The following is a 24,982-nucleotide window of genomic DNA, read 5'->3' as shown; positions in this document are numbered from 1 at the left end:
GCGGCTCACTCTCCGCTTCCTCTCTGGGTCTCCGTCTCACGGGGCAACGGCTGGTCTTCTCCCAGGCCGGCTCAGGGGGACCATCATCTGCCACAGCTGGTTGAGGGTTCTGCTGGCACTTTGGTGCCCTGGGAAGTACATCTGGCTCCTTCCCTGGCCTAGCTCCATCTGAGCAAGGGCAGGGCCCTGCTCTTGTACTTTCTGTCCCACCCCCTTATGTCCTGTGCAGGGTGGGAGCTTGGTTAGCTGAGCTTGCAAGGTGGGTTAATCCCCTCTGTCCTGGAGTGAGGCCGCTTTGCATCACACATGCCTCGATGATTTACCAGCAGAATCAGGGAATCAGAGGGATTGGGCCCAGTGTGTGTATTTCCTTGCCAGGCTTTAATAATGCTCTGTAGAGATTTGTTAACCATGTGAAGCTAATTCAGCCCTGGTGTAAGTGGGAAGCATTGTAACATCCATTGAAACCTAAGCTGCTCTTAGTCGTGTCAGGGTTGAATTTGATCTGTGGTGTTTTTGCACAGCAAATTCAGCCCCTTAACTGAAAAGTTTGTTCTCTTGTTATCACAAAGCAATCTGAATATACCAAATGCAAAAACCCCATTGGAGTTCATGGGAGTTTTGTCTGAATAATGATTGAGTCCTGTAGGATTTGGCTCCAAAAGTGTAAAGGTAAAATTTATGTCGCAGTCCGATGAAGATGAATGAGCCTGTGACAGTATAACATCTAAAGCCTCTCTATCCTCTTCTCTGTATGTTATACCTGTCTAATTGCCTGTCATACAGACCTCAAGACAAGGCAAATAAACAGTTAACACAAAAGCGAAAACACAATGAGCTGCCCCATTTTTCTAATTCACAAAAATGGAATGGAAGTACCCTGAGTTGTTACAAGAAAGTGACTGATTTGGAAAAAAGTTTCCTAAGTTACTACTGGAGCCTCTGCTCTCTATTTGTATTTTTGTTTCTTTATGTTAGTATCAAACAGGGAAGTGGTTTCTCACAGCTCCCATTGCAATTTAGGAGGAAAACACAGAATTCAATGTATTTTTTCCCAACCATCACACAAAATAAGAAGTCGTTGGAGAGGGGAAGCTAGGAGCACAAGGGAAGGTCTTAGGATAGGCATACCTCCCCCCCAAAACAAATCAGAAATATATGGTGACCAAATAATTTTTTACTGTAATTTCCTCTCCAGAGAACATTTGTAGATTAATTAGAGTTTAATATGGGGGCTCCAATCACATGTTAAAGTGGTTTAGGAATTTGCAAATAGAGTTTGCTGTATAATTCTGTTTTTCATGTTAAAGAGTTCCTCTATAGGAGAGACCTTTCCAGTCAAAATTATATTAGCATCTTATTTTATTCATGCTCCTTAGTGACCTGCTGTAGAGGTGGTCTCAGAAATTGCCTGCTTGGAATGCATTTTTTGGGAAAGTAACTGTATTTTGTACCGGGGCATTGTTAGGCCATGGTTCTGTGCTTGAGTCTGAACTGTAAAGCTGAAACCAGAGGGGAGTTCAGGCAGATTTTTGTGCCGTGGCCCCCATGGTCCGTGGAACCACTCATCACAGACATATGTGAAGTCTTCTAGCATTTCCGCTTCACCTACAATATCCCAGAATGCTTTATTCTAGCACATCACAGATACCAAATGTTTCATTGCAACCCCAGGTACCTGTGATGCCACAGAGTGAGATAGTGCATTTTGGCCAATAGATGCATTTGCTGTGCCAGAGTGGAATCTCTGCTCAGTGAGCTAAGATGTGCCAGTGGATTTCCCAGAGAATATGAAGGGTGAAGGGTTAGTCAAAAAGTATTTCATTTGCGAATGCCCCCCAAAGCCTGGTAAAAGCCTTTCTAATGGTCTTTGCTTCTTTAAAACCTAAATTTTGAGCTAAATATGACCTGACAGTGACCTTTAAGAGCATTTTTTTTCCCCACCATTTGTTTAGAACTTTGATAAAGATCCTCTAAGTGGAAAAGGTCAATTAAAGGAGAAATGAAATTAAAACATGAATCAAGATTATTTTTAAAGTGTCAAATATGTGTGTGGACTTAAAAAAGTACCGAGTAGTATGTTTTCAAACCAAATTGGCTGTGAAAACTTCTTTCACAGACCAGGCAAGGCTTGAGTCCAGGCTCTTATAGGTCTGTGTTTTCTCTGTTCGAGATGATGACATAACTAAAGGAATGCAAGGAATGTAGCTTCATGCATTGTTACCTAGGATGCCTGAGGGGTGGCTTAGTGATCTAATCAGCAGGATGGGGCAATTGAGAGTCTTTGGAATCACATGTTCAAATTCTGTTCGAGTTGACTCAGCTATTTATTCCTCCAAGATTAATGAATTGAGTGCCATCTACTTCACTGCCTAGGGGCTTTCAGACAAGACATTAAGATAGCAGTGTCCTTTCTGTGCTGCATGGAAATTAAGGACCCTGCAACATTTTTCCTAAAAGCTGTGACTGGTCCAGTGCCCTGGGCAAAAACATCCTCTCCCTTCACTTGTGCAGTGCACTGTGCATCAGCTGGCTGTCTTCATCCACCCAAGATCTGGAGGCATTTCAATAGTGCTGTATGGCCAGATTCTGTTCAAATCAATGGAGTTAATCCAGTTTTAAAGCAGAATTATGTAGAGCAGAATTTGTCTTAGAGGGTGCAATCCTGGCTTCACTCAAGTCAGTGACAAAACAATTGATTTATATAGAACCAGGAGTTTACCCATGCTGTGTAAATCACTTCGGAATGAAAGATGCTGTGTAAATGTAAAACAGTATTATATACTGATCCGGTAGTCTTTCTGTATTTAGAATTCACATGGAGTTTGATGGGAGAGATGTGTGTGGAATGTCTGTATTATTGCCTTATCAGAATAATGTTTGCCCTTCTATAATGGCTTCCATCCAAGGATCTCAAAGCACTTTACAAACATAAATTAAAGTTAGCCTTCTCACTCCTGGGGGCAGGACCTTATTTGCAGGTGAGGAAAACGAGTTATAGAAAAGTTAAGTGACTTGTCTAAGGTCATTCAAGAAGTCTGTAGAACAGCTCGGAACAGGACCGAGGGGCCAAATTCAGTCTTGGTGAGTTCAGTGGAGTTTCAGCAGAGTATGCCAGGGCAGAAATCAGTCCTAGTCACTTGACTCCCAGACCTGTGCCTTGGTCACCATCCTTCTTCCCTTGGGTGAAGGCCTTAGGAGTCAATAATACTATCTATCATATCTTCCAGGAGAACCTTAGATGGATGACACATGCCTTTGTGTTCTACTGGAAATTCCATTGGGCATTACTAGAATCCTTTGGTTTCCATGGCTCTCTGTTTCATTCTACTAGCCTATATTTGTTTCAGTTGTATGAAGAATTAGCCCAAGGATTCAGTCAATCAGAAGTCCAATCATTGTGCTCCAAAATCCTGTGTGCCAGTTGGAACCAATAGGAACCAGTTGAAAATGTCCAACTGGAATTTCCACTAAGGATAAGTAAACTGCTGTTAAATCCATCTTCAATATATTTTTCCCCAAGCAAAATCTAATGGCTAGTAAGTACAAGGCTGGTTTAATAACATCTGTTTCCTCTTGAATCACTCCAAGTATTGATATTGCCATATTCTCAAGGAACATTTTTAATCATGTTTTGACAGCGCAATGTTTTACCACAACAGTGATAGTTAAATGTTTATGTTACTTTGTAGTATTATCCCTTATAATGCTGAGATAAAACATTGCACATGTACTGAAAAATAAAGACATTGCTAGGATTTTATATGTTGAGGTATTGGTGGGTATTCTCATATTCTCTGAGGGAAAATGGCATGCTATGGCGTGCTATCAAGTGTGGTTTGTTGTTAATAGCTACTCTGATTAAATCACACACAAAATACATACAAATGTTTTATTCTCCTTTTCCTCCTAAGATTTTAGGAAAAAGGGGGGTAAATGCAATCTAAGTCCCCCTTAGCCTTCTTAGGAAAAATAAATTACTGGGAGGAATGCCATGAGAATGTGCGTGCATGTGTGTGTGTAAATAACATATGAAATGTCTGCCCACATCCCATAATACAATAATTTAGATTAGTTAATAAGATACCACTTTTCTTCTGTAGCTCTCAAACCTCTGTTCAGAGGTAGGGAAATACCGTTATCCACATTTTACAGATTGGGAAACTGAGGCACGGAGAGGCTAATTATTTTAGAGTGTTTCTTAGTCTGGATGCTTCAGTTTTTGTGTGTCCAATATTAGACTCCTAGGATCTGATTGTCAGGACTACTAAGCACTCACCATTCCCATTGACTTCAGTCAATTCTGTGACTTGTCCGAAGTCACAAAGCGAGTCAGCAGCAGAAGAGGGAATATCCCTTGTACCATGCTGATAGCACCCAGACGTTGGATTGCTGAACTGGGCTGTAGAGGAGGCCACCCCTTCAAATCCTCTGGGGAGATTTCAGAGTAGCAGCCGTGTTAGTCTGTATCCGCAAAAAGAACAGGAGTACTTGTGGCACCTTAGAGACTAACAAATTTATTAGAGCATAAGCTTTCATGGGTTACAACCCACTTCTTCAGATGCATATAGAATGGAACATATATTGAGGAGATATATATACACACATACAGAGAGTATGAACAGGTGGGAGTTGTCTTACCAACTCTGAGAGGCCAATTAAGTAAGAGAAAAAAAACTTTTGAAGTGATAATCAAAATAGCTCAGTACAGACAGTTTGATAAGAAGTGTGAGAATACTTACAAGGGGAGATAGATTCAATGTTTGTAATGGCTCAGCCATTCCCAGTCCTTATTCAATCCTAAATTGTTTATATCTAGTTTGCATATCAATTCCAGCTCAGCAGTCTCTCCTTGGAGTCTGTTTTTGAAGTTTTTCTGTTGTAAAAGAGCCACCCGCAGGTCTGTCACTGAATGACCAGACAGGTTAAAGTGTTCTCCCACTGGTTTTTGAGTATTATGATTCCTGATGTCAGATTTGTGTCCATTAATTCTTTTGCGTAGAGACTGTCCAGTTTGGCCAATGTACATGGCAGAGGGGCATTGCTGGCACATGATGGCATATATCACATTGGTAGATGTGCAGGTGAATGAGCCCCTGATGGTATGGCTGATGTGATTAGGTCCTATGATGATGTCACTTGAATAGATAGGTGGACAGAGTTAGCATCGGGCTTTGTTACAAGGATAGGTTCCTGGGTCAGTGTTTTTGTTCAGTGATATGTGGTTGCTGGTGAGTATTTGCTTTAGGTTGGGGGGTTGTCTGTAAGCGAGGACAGGTCTGTCTCCCAAGATCTGTGAGACTGAGGGATCATCTTTCAGGATAGGTTGTAGATCTTTGATGATGCGCTGGAGAGGTTTTAGTTGGGGGCTGAAGGTGACAGCTAGTGGTGTTCTGTTATTTTCTTTGTTGGGCCTGTCTTGTAGGAGGTGACTTCTGGGTACTCGTCTGGCTCTGTCAATCTGTTTTTTCACTTCAGCACGTGGGTATTGTAGTTTTAAGAATGCTTGATAGAGATCTTGTAGGTGCTTGTCTCTGTCTGAGGGATTGGAGCAAATGCGGATATATCTTAGAGCTTGGCTGTAGACAATGGATCGTGTGGTGTGTCCTGGATGGAAGCTGGAGGCATGTAGGTAAGTGTAGCAGTCAGTAGGTTTCTGGTATAGGGTGGTATTTATGTGACCATCGCTTATTAGCACAGTAGTGTCCAGGAAATGGACCGCTTGTGTGGATTGATCTAGGCTGAGGTTGATGGTGGGATGGAAATTATTGAAATCAAGATGGAATTCCTCAAGGGCTTCTTTTCCATGAGTCCAGATGATGAAGATGTTATCAATGTAGAGCAAATAGAGTAGGGGCATTAGGGGACAAGAGCTAAGGAAGCGTTGTTCTAAGTCAGCCATAAAAATGTTGGCATACTGTGGGGCCATGTGGGTACCCATAGCAGTGCCGCTGACTTGAAGGTATATATTGTCCCCAAATGTGAAATAGTTGTGGGTGAGGACAAAGTCACAAAGTTCAGCCACCAGGTTAGCTGTGACATTATCGGGGATACTGTTCCTGATAGCTTGTAGTCCATCTTTGTGTGGAATATTGGTGTAGAGGGCTTCTACATCCATAGTGGCCAGGATGGTGTTTTCTGGAAGATCACCGATGGATTGTAGTTTCCTCAGAAAGTCAATGGAGTCTCGAAGATAGCTGGGAGTGCTGGTAGCGTAGGGCCTGATGAGAGAGTCCACATAACCAGACGAGCCTGATGTTAGGGTGCCAATGCCTGAGAAAAAAATGTCTGTACTGGCCTATCTTGATTATCACTTCAAAAGTTTTTTTTCTCTTACTTAATTGGCCTCTCAGAGTTGGTAAGACAACTCCCACCTGTTCATGCTCTCTGTATGTGTGTATATATATCTCCTCAATGTATGTTCCATTCTATATGCATCCGAAGAAGTGGGCTGTAGCCCACGAAAGCTTATGCTCTAATAAATTTGTTAGTCTCTAAGGTGCCACAAGTACTCCTGTTCTTTTTTCTGGGGAAATTGCAGTTAGTGCAGAGTGCAGCATCTCAGCCAAGGCTGAGCACTCAGTTCTCCCCCATTCCTCACAAACTGGTAGGTGGAGAGGGGTGGAAGGGTGAGGAGTAGATGGAACCATGGCTTTTTAGGCATTGTTTTTCAGGTAGAGATCACATTACACCTGTGCTCTGCGATCTACCCCTGCTTTCATTTGATTTCCAGGTGACATTTATTGGCTTGGCTCATGTCTCCTACAGACCTGTCACATCATGTGATTCCTCAGCAGTGGTGATGTAGGATGATTAACAGACCTGGGAGGGGACTGGTGGCAGGGTGTTCTTGGTGAGGGGTTCAGGTCTCCCGAGCAGGCTTCCCATCTTGATTTGCTAGAGACTGGATTTTGTGACCTTTGAGACATGATGCAAGACTCACTTGTTCTCGCAGGCTTTGCCGGGATGGGTCTGGGGTTGAGATGGAGGCCTTGATGAAGGTTACACCGGTGTTATGGAAAGGTTGGTAGGAGGTCTGTGTTATGGGAAGTATATTTCAGGTTTGTATGGAATGCAACTAGGATTTGACAGGCACATGTGAAGTCAAGTTAAACGGATATTGGCTCAGTGGGCAAGTGGGAAGATAAGTCAGAGGGTGACATCCTGGCTCCTCTGAAGTCAAAGGCAAAACTCCTAATGACTTCAGTGGAGCCCAGATTTCACCCAGAGACCCTATTAAAAGTGCATAGATCCATTTCTTACATCTATTCCCTTCTTAACATTATCGCTCAATCCTGTAGTTCACTGGCCATCTATTGCCATATTCGACAAGTGACTGCTGCTTGATTCAGTAGCTCTGTATTCCAGTCTTTACGGCATCTTTCCATGGGTTCTCTGTGCTGTAGTGAAAACAACAAGGAGTCTGGTGGCACCTTAAAGACTAACAGATTTATTTGGGCATAAGCTTTCGTGAGTAAAAACCTCACTTCTTCAGATGCATAGGCTATGCATCTGAAGAAGTGAGGTTTTTACTCACGAAAGCTTATGCCCAAATAAATCTGTTAGTCTTTAAGGTGCCACCAGACTCCTTGTTGTTTTTGTAGATACAGACTAACACGGCTATCCCCTGATACTTGTGCTGTAGTGGTGAGCATTTTTCACCTAGTGCATTTGGGTGCCAGACTTGAATGGGCATTAGGCAAATTGCTGTACAGAGCAGAGTGACAAAAATGCTATCACATCCTTACCTCCTACCAGCGGAGAAACTCAGGAGAGAAATTTTGCCATCCTTAAAGTTTTGTGAAGTAGGGACTCAGTGCTGTTTTACATTCTTTCCCCCTCCTCCCATACTTCTCTGTCATTAGGGTAAGTATTTGCTAGTGTGACTGGGTTAATGTGATGCGTGGATATTCAGAGATAACAGTGATTTGGTACGGTGATGAGTTTCCTGAACAGTAAGTGTAACATTCAATTTCTTTTGTTACAGATGGAAGAGAAACGACGAAAGTACTCAATCAGCAGTGATAACTCAGACACCACTGACAGTAAGACCTTTAATTCAAGGCTTTGAACAAGATAACTAAGCGATTCACCTCCAGCAGGGAAAGCATTTGAATAATTACTTTGCAAGGAGTTGGGAAAGCTGCATTTACTGAGTAGTCTCAGTACAATAAATTGTGCATTGGGATCCATTTTCAAAAATACATTACTGATGTACAACGAGTTGATATCAATTTAAATGTCTGGCTGTGGGCGACTCTTATCTGATAAAAGTGTCCTCCTCCGGTGAGAGTTTGGGTGAGAGACTGAGAGCTACAAAGCAGCGTTGATTGCAGAACTTCAAATAAAACAAAGCCTTTATTAGACAGGACACTGCAGACTGTCTTCTCACCTTTATTACACTCAGTGTGCATTTAGCTTCAGATGGAATCATGTTGATGGAAAGTAAAGTTTCTATTGGGAAACTATGTATTGAGCACTCCCTGTGGTCTCTGTGAAGATGAAACCCCTTGATTTCTCATCATGAGAGGCGGATTAGATTGGGGGAAAGGCATTAAGGCCTCAATTCAGCAAGGCATGTAAGATTATACTTAATTATAAGCATGGGTTTCACTTCATTCCCTATTCAGCACCTCATTAAAGCGCATGCTTAAGTATAAGCATGTGGGTAAGTGCTTTGCTGAATTGGGGCCTTAGGGCACAGCCTTGTGAATTGCAGAATGCCCTTGACTCCTACTGGCTTCAGTGCCATTGCCTGCTGCTAGAGAACTATAGTGTCCCAGAGACTCTATTGCAGGGATCGGCAACGTTTGGCACGCAGCTAATGGGGGCGGCGAGAAGCGGTGTGGGCGAGCGAGAAGTGACGCGGTACTGGCTGCGGCCTCCCGCCGCCCCCATTGGCCCGGGACGGTGAACCGCAGCCAGTGGGGGCCGCGATCGGCTGAACCTGCCGCGTCAGCAGGTAAATAAACTGGCCCGGCCCGGCGAGCTGTGTGCCAAACATTGCCGACCCCTGCTCTATTGTAACCCTCAGCTGGTCTCTACAGATTTCTGTTGGTTTCAGACACAGGAACATATAAGTAGGCCTGGGATTTATTGAGAGCGAGGCACTTTGCAGGATCAGGCCATTCGAATATTGAAGACTGGGAGACTCTCAGCCACTGACATTAAAGTCATGGCCTGATGGTTCTTTTTCCAGCAGTATTTTGTCCTTATAATGCGGGTTAGATGAGATAGATGGTGGTTGCAGTTCCCACAGCTGTAGCCAGAGTAAGGCCCTCCCTGACCATGGTGGGAATCCCAGAAGGCAGCACCAGTGGGGGAGATTGCAATGTTAAAAGGAATAATTAGGGCTATACACCAGGGTGGCAGTAGGGTCCCTCTTTTTGTAGTCAATATTTTGTATTGACACTGGGGTTACTGTACAATGAGCTTACTAAACCCAGTAGCGTTAACTAGCTTCCATGGGCTTCTTGGGGTAAGGCATATATTTAATCATGGTATTAAACGACACGGACTTATCTCTATTGGACTTTGGTATTTATGCAACAGGTAATATCTCAGCTGTTGACAAATGCTCTCCCGCAGCGTAATTGTAAACAAAACTATGACCTTTTTTATGCCTTTGCCAGAAAGAGATGGTAGCCTGGTGTATTATCTTGGTTCACATGGTTTTAATACCACATTATAGTTTGCTTTGAGGCAGGTAAAGTGGGAATTATTGATTTGATCTCTTAGTGCAAACTATGGGCCTGATCTTGTAACCCCTACTCATTGAGTAGGGTCTACTGGTGTGAGTAATGACTGCTAACATCTCTTTTCTTGTGTCCTAAAAATCAACAATCTGAGATTTAGCCAGTCATGTGGGGGAGTTGACTTCAAAGCCAGGGTTCCCCACCAAGGATGCCCTGGGAAGAGACAGCAGGGACACCCGCTGATAGCAGCTGCCACAGGGAGGTATGTAGGTGAAGGCTTCCCTGACACAGGATAGTGATCATTTGCAAGTGCCAAGGACAAAAATTTACTATTGATACAGCTTGTATTTTATTACATTCTTAACAAGTGACATATTATTCCGTGGAGATTTAGGACAGATATTCCTTGAATTATTTAGCACAGCAGGGTCTTGCTTTCCCATTGTTCTTGCACACTTTGATGGAACTCTAGACCCTACAGGATACAAATGATTGTGACCTTTGAACTAAGGGCTAAATCGTCTGCTGGTGTAAATCAGCGTCGCTCCATTGACTTCACTGACTTACACCAAGGGATTGAACTGACTGATTGACACCAGCCTTAGCTCTTTAAGCTTTTTTGAAAGCTTTGTGTTAGGCGAGGTTTCTGCCAGCTTCTTGCATGGTTTGGCTTTGGTGATATACAACGTAGAAGTTGTCCCTGCATGTGTCCATTCAGCCATTGGCTTAACCTGTCAACGGCATTTAATTCTCAGTAAACATAACAGACGGTTACTCTGGACCCAGCTATAAAAGATGTATTTATAGTGGTACGTGGAGGGGTGCTGCTGTAGCTAAGATTGAGTTGTCATTATTATTATTATTATTTATTTATTATAATGTTTAAATATTTGTGGTATTATTTATTACCCAGTATGGACAAGATTTATTATTACTTTTCTTTTGCTTGGTGCTGCACAAGCCTCAAAATAAAGAGAGTCCTTTAATAATAATGGAAAGACAGTTTTACCACTGGAATGTGATGGGAACGTTGTGTTTATTTCCTCAATACAATGTGTAGTGTAGCTTTTCACTCGGTGCAGCTGTGGGCTGGTGGAGTACCTCTAGGCTTAAGCATTAAAAGACATGGGTTCTAATCTTGGCTCTTTCATGACAGGTTTATCTGGGCATCAGTTTTGTCAATACTTTCAGCCTTGGCAGCTGAAGTCGAAGTATGGATTTAGGTGTAACTTTAGGCACCCGTGTTTGTAAATTTTAGCCCTAAATTCTTATTTTGTCCCCTAAAAAGTTGTCGATTTCGGAGGTGCTGAGCCAAGGGAGCTACAGTGTTCAGCCCTGCTGGAAATCAAGCCCCTCTTATTTAGATGCATAAATAGGTGTTTGAGCGTCTAACTTTAGGCTCCCGAGTTTCCAAATACTGGTCTGAACTGCTGTGTGCCTCTGTTTCCCTGTCTCAAAGGGGGGATAATAATGCTTACCCACCTTAGAAAAGCACTTTGGGATCTACAAATGAAAAATGCTAGATAAGTATTATATTTTGTTTCAGTGTCAGTCCAAATTCACTCCTACTCCACACAAACCTGATGCTCTTCTCAGTGTCAGCTATTGGCTTCAGAAATGCCAAATAATGGAACTGAGACTGGACTGACGTGAAGTTAACCGCAGGTCATTTCTAGCTTCATAATCTTGCTCTACTAGCTTTTTTCGGTTTATTATTTTTGGTCTTTTGTGGTTTAAAGTGGACTTTGAGTTCTCATCAGCAGGAGATTGACAGCCCCGGAGCCTGGAGATCTCTGAGTATCTACAGAGCAAAGGCAGCACAGACAGCAGTAGTGCTAGCTTCCCTCATGCCTCACCACTCCCATGCCTCCTCCCTCTACCAGGGGATCACTGGAGAGGATGAGAAGGGAGTTCATTCACCATGGCCCATTCACTCTTTGGCCTCCCAGCTGAGGGTCCAGCAAGGAGGGGGCGGGGGGGGAACTGTTATGATGGTGGGTCTTGTGACACAGATGACAAAAAAGCTGTGGTCAGTTTCTTCTGCAGATAACTCTTATCTTGTGTCTCATTTAAGGTCATACGACATCAGTGTCAAGATGCTCCAAAATTCCAAATACAAAATCCAACTGGTCAAGACAGAAGGAGAAGAAGCCCTCTGAGGTTGGTTGCTTTTCTTGTTTCTAATCAGCCCGTGCTTCGGTAATTTTAGTGCTTGTCCAGGTGTAATGGAAACCAGCATAGCCAAGGCTGACAGTAGGCAGAGGTGCTAGAGCCATCTGTCCCTCTAAGAAGCTCCATACCTCTGTCAGTGTGCACTCAGCAACAGAGGCGCATTGTGCTCTTCCACCTCCCCATTGGCCCTCTAGAGCTGTCACTCTCCATGGATCTCTCCCAGCGCATGTCTTTTGAGAATCTTTCATAATGGCATGGAATTATGAGGTGGGTCGTGGGTAGTCGGGAGGTAACAGGATAGAGAAGAAGCTGGATAGGACCCTGTATATTGCTTCCCTCAGGGACCCATAAAAGTAGAGCTGGCCTTGAGTGTATCAGCCAGAAAGCTATCCTGATAATGGCCTGCAAGCATCTCCCGTGCGTCATGAGCCTGCCTGCTGGGAGAGTCTCCCCCTGATTTCACTGTGAGTGGGATTGGGTTTTATTACAGTATTTGAATTTGCCTGATGGCTGAGGATTCCCAGTGATGAGCTGCCTGGCCAATTAGCCTGATCCCTTGCAAAAAGAGGCATATCTTGCAGAGGGAGGCATATCCATCAAGTATTTATATTCCTGTCATATAATTAGCTGCCCCTGTAGACCGTAGAATTTGATGGAGTAAAGTTTGAATTAATTGGTCACATATATTAGAAGTCTCTGAGGTCAGGGGGAGGTATCCTCGGTTTAACATGGCGACTCCTCTCTTCTGGATAATTAGGGTGTACTGGGACTGTTAAATAGGAGCCAATATAGTATTTAACCCAGAGGGGGAAATAAAGTTTCATTATTTTCCTTTGAGTTCCGCTGCGGGGCACCAGTGCATTAGGCTGAGGCAGTTGGCATATGGCCTTTTGCAGTGCCAGTCCCTTGCTCTACTAGCAGGGGATAAAAGGCACTGTCCATGTTGTGGCTGAAATGGTGCTAGCTGTAACACATGCTTCTGGCAGGCTTTCAGCACAGTTTCTCTGAGTTGGTTGGAGAGGAGCTAGGTTTTTTTTTTTCTGAGAACCATGCTGTGATTGTGTTATAATACCATCCTGTAGCATGGAGTGAAGCTGTGTCATGTTTTGCCTAGCATGGGCCTCAGACATAATTCCCATGGGCATGGAAACTATACTAGCAACAGCTGTGTTGTAGCAACAGCAGTGTTTAAAGCTAGTCACTGCTATCTTGGTTTCCTCTGTAGTATGAACAGAACTTAAAAGCGGTACCAGTCTCCCTTTCCTTTGGACACAGATCCAGATCCAGAGTTGATTCAGAGTCTAGAGGGAGTCTACGTTCGTGTGACTGACACCGTCTTGCAATTTCCCCCTTGTATATGCTCCTCCAACTTAGACTCTCTCTAGATTCCTTTAGACCTGCTTAAGCACCATGTGTCTTACAGCCCCCAGCCTTGCACAGCATCTCTAAATTTGACCCAGTATGTGCTTGACCCTCCGTAACATCCTCAATTTGCATCAGACTGATAGATATTTGGGGGTGGTTCTCAAGGTTCTTCATTCACTCCCCAGGCCAGATGCACTGCCCCCTCCTCACTGGGACAGATCTAAACAAATCAGTTGACATAAGTCTCTATAGCCTGAGTGCTTTAGGCCCTGGCTATCTGAGAGACAGGTTGTCTCCCCAAGAATTGCTATGGCTGTTGAGGTCAGTGCAGGGACCCTTCAGAGAATCCTAAATTTAAACATCTGGGGGCTGCTGGCAGGGCAGTCTGAGAGGAGGGCTCGTCTCTCTGTGATTCATGTTCCTGACAGTGCCTGAGTTTGTTGATCTTTTAAACCCATTGCAAGACCTGTCTCCTCTCACTTAGGCTTTCTTGGCTGGCAGAGCAGGCTGGTAAAATAGTTTTCTGTTTTGTATATGGCCCTTGAAAGATAGGTGACTGGGGACAAAAAAAACCCAAACAAACCAAAAACAAAAAAGAGGAAACTTGCAGCGTTGCCTCCTCTGTGGGCACAGTGGCCGCATCCTGTAGAGTAGCTGCTTCTGCCTATGTGTGACACATTTTAAAAGGCATCAGATTAGATATTTGTGAATTTCCAGCTTCTAGAAGGTCTAAGATCCACAGTCAACATTGGAACCCACAACCATAGCAATGATTGAAATCACTCATCACAAACCAAAGGGGAAACACTTGGCCTTTTAGCATGACACTGCACGGCTGAAAAGCTGTATCGTTTTCATGCCACAAGTACCATATTCCACTGCCCTGCCAAATACAGTTCCCTTCTGAAGTGGCACGTGTCAGGAATTCTCCCTTCGCACTAGTAGGAAAGACACATTTATTGTTGCTGCTCTTTAATATAAGTTGAAAAGGCTACATTTAGTGGCCAGCTAGAAAGAATATGGTTATTCATGCTGAGCAGTAAGGGAAATAAACCAGTTACAAATGAATTAACTGGAGGTGGGCCTGAACCAAAACCCCAGGTTCAAGCACCCCTGAGGAAGTTCAGAGCAGCTGGAATCAAACCCAGCTCTGAGCACCACTGCACTTTGGGAAAATTCAGATCTGGACCCATATCCAACTCTGCAGCACAGGCTCATTGGTTAATACAGATGTATTGTGGCAGCTTTCATCCCAGAAGATCCCATGCTGCTTCGTGAACTGCCATACACCATGGTCCATTCTCAAACCAGGGAAATGTAGTCAGCTCTGGACTGGAGCAAATGTTTAACAGTGCTTTGCAGCACTACCCAACTATTCAGACAGAAAGTGAAGGAAGATGTCATATCTAAACTGAAACTGCAGGGGGGATTTTGGGAGGCAGAGTGTAATTACCCAAGTTGGAAGTTGGCCACTTGACACTTTAGCTAACAACCCATCTTTTACAAAAAGTGTCATGGGAACTTTAACAGCCTTTAGTGGTCAAGATCTCAGCTATACATTTCTCATCCAGCATCTCCGGTAGCCCAGTCTACACCCACCTGGGGCACTGATTCTATATGGATTCTGACCCAGCATTAATCTGAATAGCTTGGCAGATAGATCTATCATGATCACAGTGCAGGGTAGTGTTTGTGGAGGACTATGTGCTGAGTGCTTGTTTCCAGGATTTTAGGCACAGGCTGGGACCAGCCATCGTATGATCTAGTACAGTATGTGCCCTGTGTATGTGAGGGGTTTGGAAATGTAAAAAAATCAACAACCCAAAACCATCTCACACAGTGCACAGAGGTGCTGTATTCTCTAAGACTGCGTTAAATGTAGGAGAGGTTTTCAGGGAAAGGGAAGTACAAAAGTGAGATAGAAAAAGTGTGATGAGGCTGTTACTAAACCTGCAGACCCCCACCCCTGAGCAGTCCAGGCAGGTGTAGCCATTTCCCAATCCAATCCCAAATCCAGATTTAGTAAATGGCTCTTACCTTTATAATGAACTGAACCAAAACCTCAGTCACTGACAGCCCTGAACTATGGTGTTTGCAATCTGGCCGTGGATAGTGAGCCCATCTCTTGCTGTTAACCTTTATGGCTTTGGGGGGAACCCCTGCTGTCGGGCAAACTACTGTGAAGAGATCCTGGAAACCAGTGATTTCATGTACCTGGCTAATCTCAAACCTCTTTCAACATCCCTCTGGAAGCTGTGTTCCTGCTTCGCTGTGACTAGGTTGGGGGCTGAGGTGCCATCTGCATTCCCTATGACAACAAAGGCATTAGTGTTGCATAGTTATTAGCTAGGTCAGGGTGATGTTTATTATGAAAGACTCTGTGACAAGGGATTAGCCAGACACATCATAAACCCAACGCAAGGCAACTGGAAAAACAAGCTTCTTAGCATGGAAAAGTACTGAGCTGTTTGTAAATATCCGTGATGCAGGCTATTGCCAGGGAGCACACTCGTATTGATCAGTGCACGTTGCAGTGTCCTGACAGGGCTCTTCTTTGACGTGATACAGACCCTGGGCCTGATTCTCCATCCCCCTGCACCTTGTATAGCCATTTACACAAGGGCAAAGGTAAGAGCCACCCTCCTCTGCAGAGCCACTCCCAGTGAACTGAAGTAGCCCTGCACTCTGGGAAGGGTAAGATTAAGCAGATCCATGGGGCAGCCCCTCCCTTGGCCTGCTCAGGTCCCTCCCACTGCTTGCTGCTATGTGTGAGCTGCTGTGTAAACTGGATTTCATGCTGTGGGTGAGCACCCCACCCATATCCAGCCCTTGCACTTAGACAGCAGAGGCACATGGGTTCATCTGTCTGCAGAACCTTGCATTCACAGTGTCATCCTCTTGCCTTGCTCTATTAAGATTTTTATTACCTTGATTAGAGCTCGGACTTCCTTGAACCCAACACCAGCTTGAGTTAAAGCCAAGTTGTCCTGTCCAGTCCTGAGTATGATTTGTGGGTCCCCAAGCCAGTAGAGGGCCCCCAAAAGCCGGGGCCCACTAGAGAATGTGGAGATTTATCCCTCTGCTTTTGCTGCTGCAGGAACTCGGTGTGCAAGGGATGCCTATTGAATGTAGTAGAAAATTCTCTCTCACTCTGGAGTGGGAGCTGAAATGGGCCTGGACCGCTTGTCTTCAAGCAGCTGCATTTGCTATCTGTGCATGAAGCCTTAGCCCGTATTGCCTTCAGCTGATGGGTCTGTGGGCCCTTGTGAGGTGGGTTTAGTTACTGGGAATGCCATACTGTAAGAGAGGCTTCTACAAAATCTACCCAGCCAAGCAAGAATGGTCATATTTGCTGAGCCTCGTTAAGAACTGCAGAGGCCTCACTGAGAAGTTTGTAAATTGAATCCAACGTCTTTGTCAATTTTCCCAAACCAGTGTGGTTACAACAAATTAATGCCATTGTCTTTTGATTTGCTGAGAAGGGCGAAACAAAGATGCCTCCTGTTCCCACTTTAATTTCTGTTGTTCACTGAACCACTGGCATCCAACAGTTTGAAAAGAAATGAGGATAGATTAAGGGATACCAGATTGGCTTCCAGACGAACAGATTAAGTCTCTTTTTTTACCAACAGACAGATAATATTAATGCTTACAGATACACAACAAGCATTGCTACCTTTCTTAGCGCTGCCTCATCTCAATTTGGAGTGAACTAGAAAAATGTGACATAATACAATTGGATAAGAAGGGTGCTGGCTAGAGCAGTGAAGGTAGAAGTGAAGCTGAAATGGACAAGTAAGGGCATTAACTAGCTGGGTGCTGGCTGGATGCCGATGCAAGGAGAACATGTACAATGGAACGTGTGAAATCACAACGTTGTTTTCTCTTTTTCCAAAAGCATTTGTGAATTATGTGCTTGTGAAAGTGAGGAGCCAATAGCACTGGCTAGAGTCCAGTATAAAATCCTGCAAAACACAATAGGTCAGACTGGATGACTTAACGGGTCATGTTTGGTTTTACTGTGTATGAAAACCTCCCCGAAGCAACTCCATCAGTCCTTCCTGTGATGCCCTCACTAGTCTATTCCTTGGTCCTCACATGCCATCGTGACATGCTGCAATCGTGTTTTTTCATCCTGAACTCCCCATTTATCTCTGCTGATGGACTTCATCCCTCACCTGCAACATGTTGCTTTTCCAGGGCTGGGCCCCTCACAGCTCTGCCAGTGTGCCTCAGTTCTAACCTACAACACACTGTTAAATGACCTCTTGTATCTGCCCATGGATGGATTGGGTAGCACTTATACACACATGCATACATGCCTGCCCTTAAGTGAGATGAATCAGACTTCCAGAGGATGATGGATTTGTCACTAAATTAGAAGAAGATGGTCAGTAAACTTTGCATTTGGGAAGCCATTGCTCTCCGTGCATTGACTGTTGCTGTGTCCTATGTAACATCAGTCAAGATGGCAGACAGAACAGAATGTTGTACCTAACACCCAAAAGAAAACCTGATAGATTAGTTTTGAAAACCAAAAAGCCATCCCCCTGTCCTTCATGGTGTGAACCATTGCTCCACAACCACAGAAGAAATTATGGCCATCATTCATAGTGAGGTACATACAGCCAAATGGAATATGTGAACTGTAGAGAAACTGCATAGTAAATCTTTGTTACTGTGGTGGATAGAAAGACATCAGTGAAAAGTTCCAAATTATTAGGTCTACAAAGGGGAAGAGATTCAAATGTGAGATTTCAAAAGTAGATAATAGCCCTTACATTTCCACCTGTACTATACCCTGTCTCACTAGCTGCTGTATTATGCTTTGTTGCATGCACTTGATTTTGAATGATGGTTATAATTTCCCTTGTGTTTCCTGGCAGTGCTTTGCAGCACAAAGGACGTTGGAGTGGCTTTGATTTATTTTTGCTAAAACTTTTTATGACAAAAAAAGTTTCTCTTTATAAACCATGTATGAATGTTGGGCGCTATTGCTTTTTACTGTGAGTTCTGGAGCAGTGACTTACAGTATCCTAAAGATTTCTCCTAGGGATCATCATTCTGCCCTTGGCTATGGGAACTGAAGGCAGTGGGGTCACGTGATGTAACCAACGGGAGGATTTAGAATACAATCCCCACTCAAGCAAAACTCCTGCTGAGCAGGACTTCAGGATTTGGCCTGGTGGGAGTCACTTCGTGTTTTATTGAGTGAATTGCACGTTTCTTGTGTGTTCTGCTCTCACCCTGGCTGATTTATGGACAGGACATTTGTCACAAGGCTGGATCTCTGCATTAGAATGAGAGCTGGCAAAGAAAGGAAACGCTAAATGTAGTTCAATGTGAGCCCAACCCTGAACCCAGTGGAAGTCTTGCCATTGACTGCAGCAGGTGCAGGATCACTCCCAGAGGCATTAGACACAGATTATTACTTGGAGAGGCACATTGAAAGCCAAGAGTTTGCAGAGTTTGTTGAAAGTGATTCCCAATTGCTGGGAATCCATATACTGGTATTGGTGGTTCAGGTGACTGGAATTCCAGGATCTCTTTCTGTACTAGAGGGCCCAGTCCTGTGAGATCCTGAGAACTTCCTGAGGTCACTCAATGCATAGTTTTTACAGAGAAAGGCTCTCAGAATGTAGCCCATAGTGCTGCATCTCCATATAACTGTGCGTTTTACTTCCCCATGGACTTTCTGCTGCTACAATCCTAATCGGGTACCAGTCTCTTTCTAAGAGACTAGAGCTGGGGAAAGAAGTGCTCTATTTGCACTTGCTGATTACCAGTAACAGTGGGGGGAAACAGATATCACATACCTTTGGGGCTATTAAATAATAAACATTGTAGGATGGTAGACATTAGAGATGGAAAAGACCTACTGATATCATGCATCCTTCTAGGATGTGTTTGATTAGACACGCTCTGGTCTCACACAGCACAGCATAAGGCAGTGTGCATTCACACAGTGCAGAGTTCTTACACAATAGTCCCTGGAATCACTGCCGTTTTAAAAGCTAATTAAAACCCGTGCCAGACGTGTGTTTCTTTAGTTTAGATTTAAAGACCAAAACAGATTCAGCCCCTTGGATTTCAGCCAGAAACTGATTTCACACAAGTGGAGACTAGTTAATAAAAGGATCTGGATCCAATATTTTAAATTGATATTTGGGACTAAGCAGATAATTGGCAGCTTCAGCCCTACCATGCAGTTGTTTTAAAAGCATGGCCCTTGACTAAGAATTTAAAGCAGGAGCTGAACGTCAGCGAGACTGGTTAGGCCACTCTATTAAAGAGTTTTGTAAGTGAGAAAAGATCCTTGAAATCGATACAGAAATTTTGCAGAAAGCTAGTGAAGAGACTTGAAAATGGGGCTGTTAGGCAGAGAAAAATGTGAAGTGGTAAGAAACGGAGCAGAAGTGTTTTGTACTAACTGAACCCTATGAAAGGCAGCACATTCTGGGAATCCTACAAGTATTGAATTGGACCAGTCAAGTGTAGCTGTGACAAAACCATTGACCATCATCCCCAGGTCTTTCTTGTTTCTCCGTGTTTCAAAGGTGATAAAAGGAAGTCCCAGAGGCAGTGAGACAGTGGCTTGTCAAAGGATAATCAGAGGCCAGTGTGACACTGAATCACTCTGTGTTTGAAATGGGTGTTGTAAGATCTCAGTGGAACTTGCTTCCAGTGAACTCAGATGTAAAGAAACTCCATTTGTAGTGAAATGGAACAAAAGGCCCAGATCATTACAATGCATCACAGTGCACACACTGCAGTTCCACTTGTAGTGAATCTGTGCTTACAGTAATAATTGTTTTCACCCATCACAGGCTGTCCAAGTGCTTTACCCCTATTGGTCCAGATACTCGGCAGGTGTTCCATTAACATTCACAGTGCTTTGCTGATCTATACCAGCTTAACATCTGGCACAGTGAACGTAGGCTATGACATAAGGAAGCATTGTTATCTCCTTATGACAGAGGAGGAAACCGAGGCATTGAGAGATTAAGTGACTCATCCTAAAATGCACGGGAAGCCTGTGGCAGAGTCAGGAATAGAACCTGAGATCGCCTCGACCAGTCTACGTTGGAGTGAAGTGAAAAAATATTTCCTTGTAAGAGGTGGTGTTAATTTGCTGAAGAGGGAGTGTTACTGGTACGTGCTTGAGGGCTAAATCAGTAAGACCTCAGTTTTACCTGGAGGCAGGTGGTGGGGGCCATCAATCCTGGAGTGCCCCTGGGCGGCCCAGTACGGCATCACAATTATGTTTCTGCCTTAGTTTCCCCTGGTGGGCTTCAATAAGGACAGTGAGGATCATGTATATTGAACAGTGCCCTTTCAGGGGGTCTTGGGTTTATTTAACCCAAAGGTGGAACATAATACAAATAGGCCTCAACCCAGCATCTCTAGCTGGAGGGGGTTGAGTTAACCTTAGTCCATCGGCCCTACCTATGTTCAGGTCCTAACCAGCTAGGCCCTCTTGGCCTGCAACCCTTTTCTGGAGTCGGCCTCTCGTCATCAGATGGGGAAGGGTCTCTCCTCTTGGGTCAAGGTCCCCACAAAGGTCAAACCATGACCACCCTTCCTCGAAACAACATATAATTCCTCTGATCTGGGGCTTCTGCTGCTACCTGGTGAAGTCCTTCCATGGGGGCCAGGTTCTGCTGAGACTTGGCATTCATAGCTCCTTTGTTTTGGAGCCTCTGCCACGTAGGAGCACACTTCCTTGATTTCCTTTCCTTTCCTCCCCTTAGGAGCCTTTGCTTTCTGTGTTCTGGGGGCTGTTCCTCTCCTCAGGCACCTCTGTTCTGTAGCCCCACCCCACTGCGAATAGCTTCCTTTTATCATGTCTGGACGCTTCCCTGCCTACCTCATTGTCTCCCAGTTATTCAGTAAGTTAATTAGTCACAGCAAACTTGAGTTGCCTCATTGCCACTTGTGAAGCCTGTCAGAGGTATGCTGAGCCTTCCTGATGCCTTCAGAAGGCCAGCTACTCTGACAAGTGAGTTCCTCAAATAATAACACTGGTTATTTATTATTTGTTTATGGTGACACTAGTGGCGTGCTAGGTGCTTTCCACATTCATAGACCCCAAGACTGGCCATCATGAATGCAATCAGTTTGGGCTGTGACAGGTTGAGGGCATAGCTGTGTATGATAGATCTGGCTGAAAACCCTGGCCATGCTAATAAAAAGTGGATCGCAAAGACAACTTGTAGACACTTGAGAGAAGAGGATTTGCAGCGGAGCCAGGAAACACAGCACAAACTGAACGGGGCATGTGTGCTGCTGCTACTCATGAGTCCCTCCCATGGTAAGAACTAAACCTGTGAGAGTGTCCCTTCATATGAGAAGTCTGTGGTTGATAGTGTCCGATATTGTCGAAATATCTGGAAGAAGAGAACACGAGAAAGCTAATCTGATTGTGCATCTCGTGATAAGTCATTTCAGTCTGTGATGCCATGATGAAGTAATTTCCCATGTAGAGTTAAGTGGTATTGCAGTTATGATCAAAGACCTTCCGTAAGTTCCTGGCAGGGCAACTGCAGGAGGCAGGATCCCCGACTCGATGGGTCAATAGTCGGGTCTGGTTTGACAAAGTCAGTGTTCTTCTCTGGATAGAAGTTGTTAGGACTAGTCAGTAAATAGACCTGATGGGCCAAATCCATCTGTGATGTCAGTGCATTTCCACTGGGGATTCACCCATCTGACAGCTGAGAGACTGTTTTCAAGGAAATGCCCGTTGAGCAGGTGCAGTAACAGCTCCGGAATGGAATTGAGCTTGCTGTTTGCCCTTTTGAAACGGCTGGACAGGGACAAGAGTGGGGAGGGTCTGTGAGCATGTGTCTACAGAGCTCTCTCTTTGCTCGTCATTGTAGAGTGGTTCATTTTTTAGATGCTCATTCAAGCCAAAAAAACTTCCCATGCATGCCAAATTTGAGGATCGTTGTCTTTTTCAGCATTTAGCCTGCCCTAAGGTGGAGCCAATGGGACATCTCTTTAAAGTGGTCATTAGAGGCCTGGGACTAGGTTTGAACTTAGAGCTGAAAGGCTCCAAGCCTTGAGCTTGCTAGTATCCATAGCTTTAATTCACAGGTGTAAGGAATAAGAAGAGAGTATTAACTACTGTGAGGAAACCAAGAGGTATCTTTTACTAGACAATCCCATCTGACTCTTTATCTTTTGTGATTCAAATCCAGGCAAACAGGCTTGAAGAAAATTAGCACTCTTGTTGAAACAAAGAGTCGAGAAGCAGGAAAACGAGGGGGCTTTACTCTTTCAAGCAGAGCTTGGGGTCCGAGTCAGGTGCTCCAGTAAGTGTATGAAGGTTGGGAAATGGGATTCAGCTCTGAAATTAACACAATAAGAAATCTCTCAGTCATAGGAAGACATGACATGAGAAAAGGAACGTGCGAAACCAGCAGGTGACATTAAACAATCATGCTGTTCACAAATGTTTTCCTGCACCCGGCAAAATGCCTCTCCAAGACTTACTTCACTCTTGGCAATGCATCACCATTGAGTTGACAATACTCAGCACCAACCGTTCAGAGGAACCATGTTCCAGGTCAGCAAGGAAGGAGTTAAAAGAAGTATATTTTTCAGACTGCTGACAGATTTACCTCCCTTTTTATATTTCCCATGGCAACATTTTAAATGCCCTTTTATTTTTCCTTTCCCTCATGCCCTACTACGAGACACTCTTCATCTCTTGCTCTGCAAACCTCCAAAGGCGCCAGGGTTAGCAAACTGTTTGAAATTGGTGTTGGGGGTGTTTTTGTGTGTGTGCTTTTCTTTTCTGAGCAGTGCGTTCTCCGGTGCTTTGAAGTCTCACAGACATAGATTCCTAACTTTTATTCCCTCCAGCTCAGAAGTAAAGAGGGGGCAAAGTGACTGGAGAGACGTTGGGGGATTTATTAATTCTTTCTCCCTCTTTAATGGTGGTGCAGGAGTACACCAAAGGCTGTCCCACTAGATATTTATCTGACTGAGGATGGATCACTTGATGCTGCTCTGTCCTCCTACACCTGAGGTGTGGACAGAGTCAGGCACCTCAGAGAAGTTGTTTTGAAACGTGAACCACATTTGTGCTTCCTTTTCCTTTTTGCTCTTCGTGCTCTGCTGGAATACTTCTAAGATACTTGAGTAAGTTGAGTTAAAATGTGAATGCTTCATTTTTGACTGTTCAACATCTTTAACACTAGAAGAGCAATACATGATCAGCTTTTTAGCATTATTGTTCTGAAACGTGGGGGAATAACCTTTAATCAGCTAAAGAAGAACTATTGGACCCAGAGCATACATTATAGATCTCAAGGCCTACACTGCACTGGAAATGTGGCAGAGAGGCCAATAGAATGTTTCTCGATGTAGCAAGACAACAGCGATTGACTGAAACCATATATGGTGGGAAACACCAAGTGACTGAGATATATATATCAAAGGGCCAGCACCTCATCTACATGTGTGATGCCAGCACACCAGGGAGAGAAGTAGGGATCTCCAGGGCTAAAAGCACCTGCTGCTACAACTGAGCTAAATAGTCAAGGCTTCCAAGCTGGGGCTGTAACAGACTCATAGCCTTTAGGAGTGGGCGCAGAGCGGGAACCCTGTAATACACCAATCATTGCTTATATATGCACCACATAAGCTCTGTTTTGAAGACTTCCAGGACTTGTGCTGGCCCTGTATAAAGAGGTGAATTTTACCCCACTGTGTTTTTAAAATCAGCGTGCAGAGCCTGAAGAAAGATCAAGATGCTTTGGGGATTGAGTCGCAGCCCATGGGTGGTGGGGAGAGGAGTGAAAAATGACGACTAATGTTTTCCTGTTTTGCATCTTTTTTTAAAGTGAATTTAGTGCTGGTCAATAGTTGCTGGGCTGGTAGCTCTGGAGACTGAAATCCTTGGAAGAGGGAAGGTGACGGGTCAGACTGGCAAAGACCCTGGGGAGTTTTCACCTTAATCTGCAGCTTGCGGCATGGGTCACTTGCTGGTTTGAATTAAATGGTGGGTCTTCTGTAACTTGAAATCTTTAAATCAAAATTTGAGGACTTCAGTAACTCAGCCAGAGTTTTAAGAGTCTATAACAGGAGTGGGTGGGCGAGGTTCTGTGGCCTGTGATGTGCTGGAGGGCCGATTAGATGATCACGATGGTCCCTTCTGGCGTTAAAGTCTGTCTATGAGTGTGGGCAAAGGCAGTGACAGTTTCCCTGTGCTGCCCCAATCCTGACCTGCAGGGACCACCTCTCAGGGATGAGAGGAGAGTCAGTCCCCAGGGCCCATTCAGTCCCGAGCCTTTCTGTGGCGGTTGCCAAGAAGAGTTTGGTTCATGTAGTTTTAAGAAAACAGTCATGATGTTATCTGGCTCCTGGGCCTTTAAGATCTGTGAGATGTTCGTTGCAGCTGGAGTGGAGCCTGAATGTAGGAATAGACTGGACAGGCAGGATGCAATTCACTCCAGTGCAGAAGGTGAACACCAGAACTATGCACCGGCTAAGCCCCATGTCTGAAGTGGGGAATTAATTGAGGCATAGAACCTGCTATGTGCTAGCACTCAGCATAAAGGTGAATTTCACCTGCTTTGCTTGGTCCATTTGTTGCCATTTTCTTGATGTTTTCTTTTCTTTTCCATCTGATTAGTCATTTTCCTTTAGCATGGAAGTGTGATTGATTTATTGGGTATCAGGAGCCATAACAAAATGTGCCAGTTTTGCCGATGTGGTGTTGTAATGCCTGTCACTAATGTGCGTCC

The 24,982-nt window shown here is 44.3% G+C and overlaps 1 protein-coding gene across 4 annotated transcripts in view; it reads left to right on the top strand.

Moving 5' to 3' along the window:
- Positions 1-24,982, top strand: part of JADE2 (jade family PHD finger 2) — a 216,727-nt gene that overhangs the window by 77,934 nt on the left and 113,811 nt on the right. For all 4 annotated transcript variants that reach the window (XM_034778226.1, XM_034778225.1, XM_034778224.1 and 1 more), the window contains 2 exons: positions 7,988-8,045; positions 11,770-11,855. In XM_034778226.1, the coding sequence (XP_034634117.1) occupies positions 7,988-8,045; positions 11,770-11,855 (144 nt within the window). The remainder of the gene's footprint in view (positions 1-7,987; positions 8,046-11,769; positions 11,856-24,982) is intronic.

This window comes from Trachemys scripta, chromosome 8 (genome assembly GCF_013100865.1).
Source record: "Trachemys scripta elegans isolate TJP31775 chromosome 8, CAS_Tse_1.0, whole genome shotgun sequence".
Taxonomy (NCBI): Eukaryota; Metazoa; Chordata; order Testudines; family Emydidae; genus Trachemys; species Trachemys scripta.
Note: the sequence above shows the minus strand (reverse complement) of the source record. Positions and strands in the feature narration are given on the sequence as shown.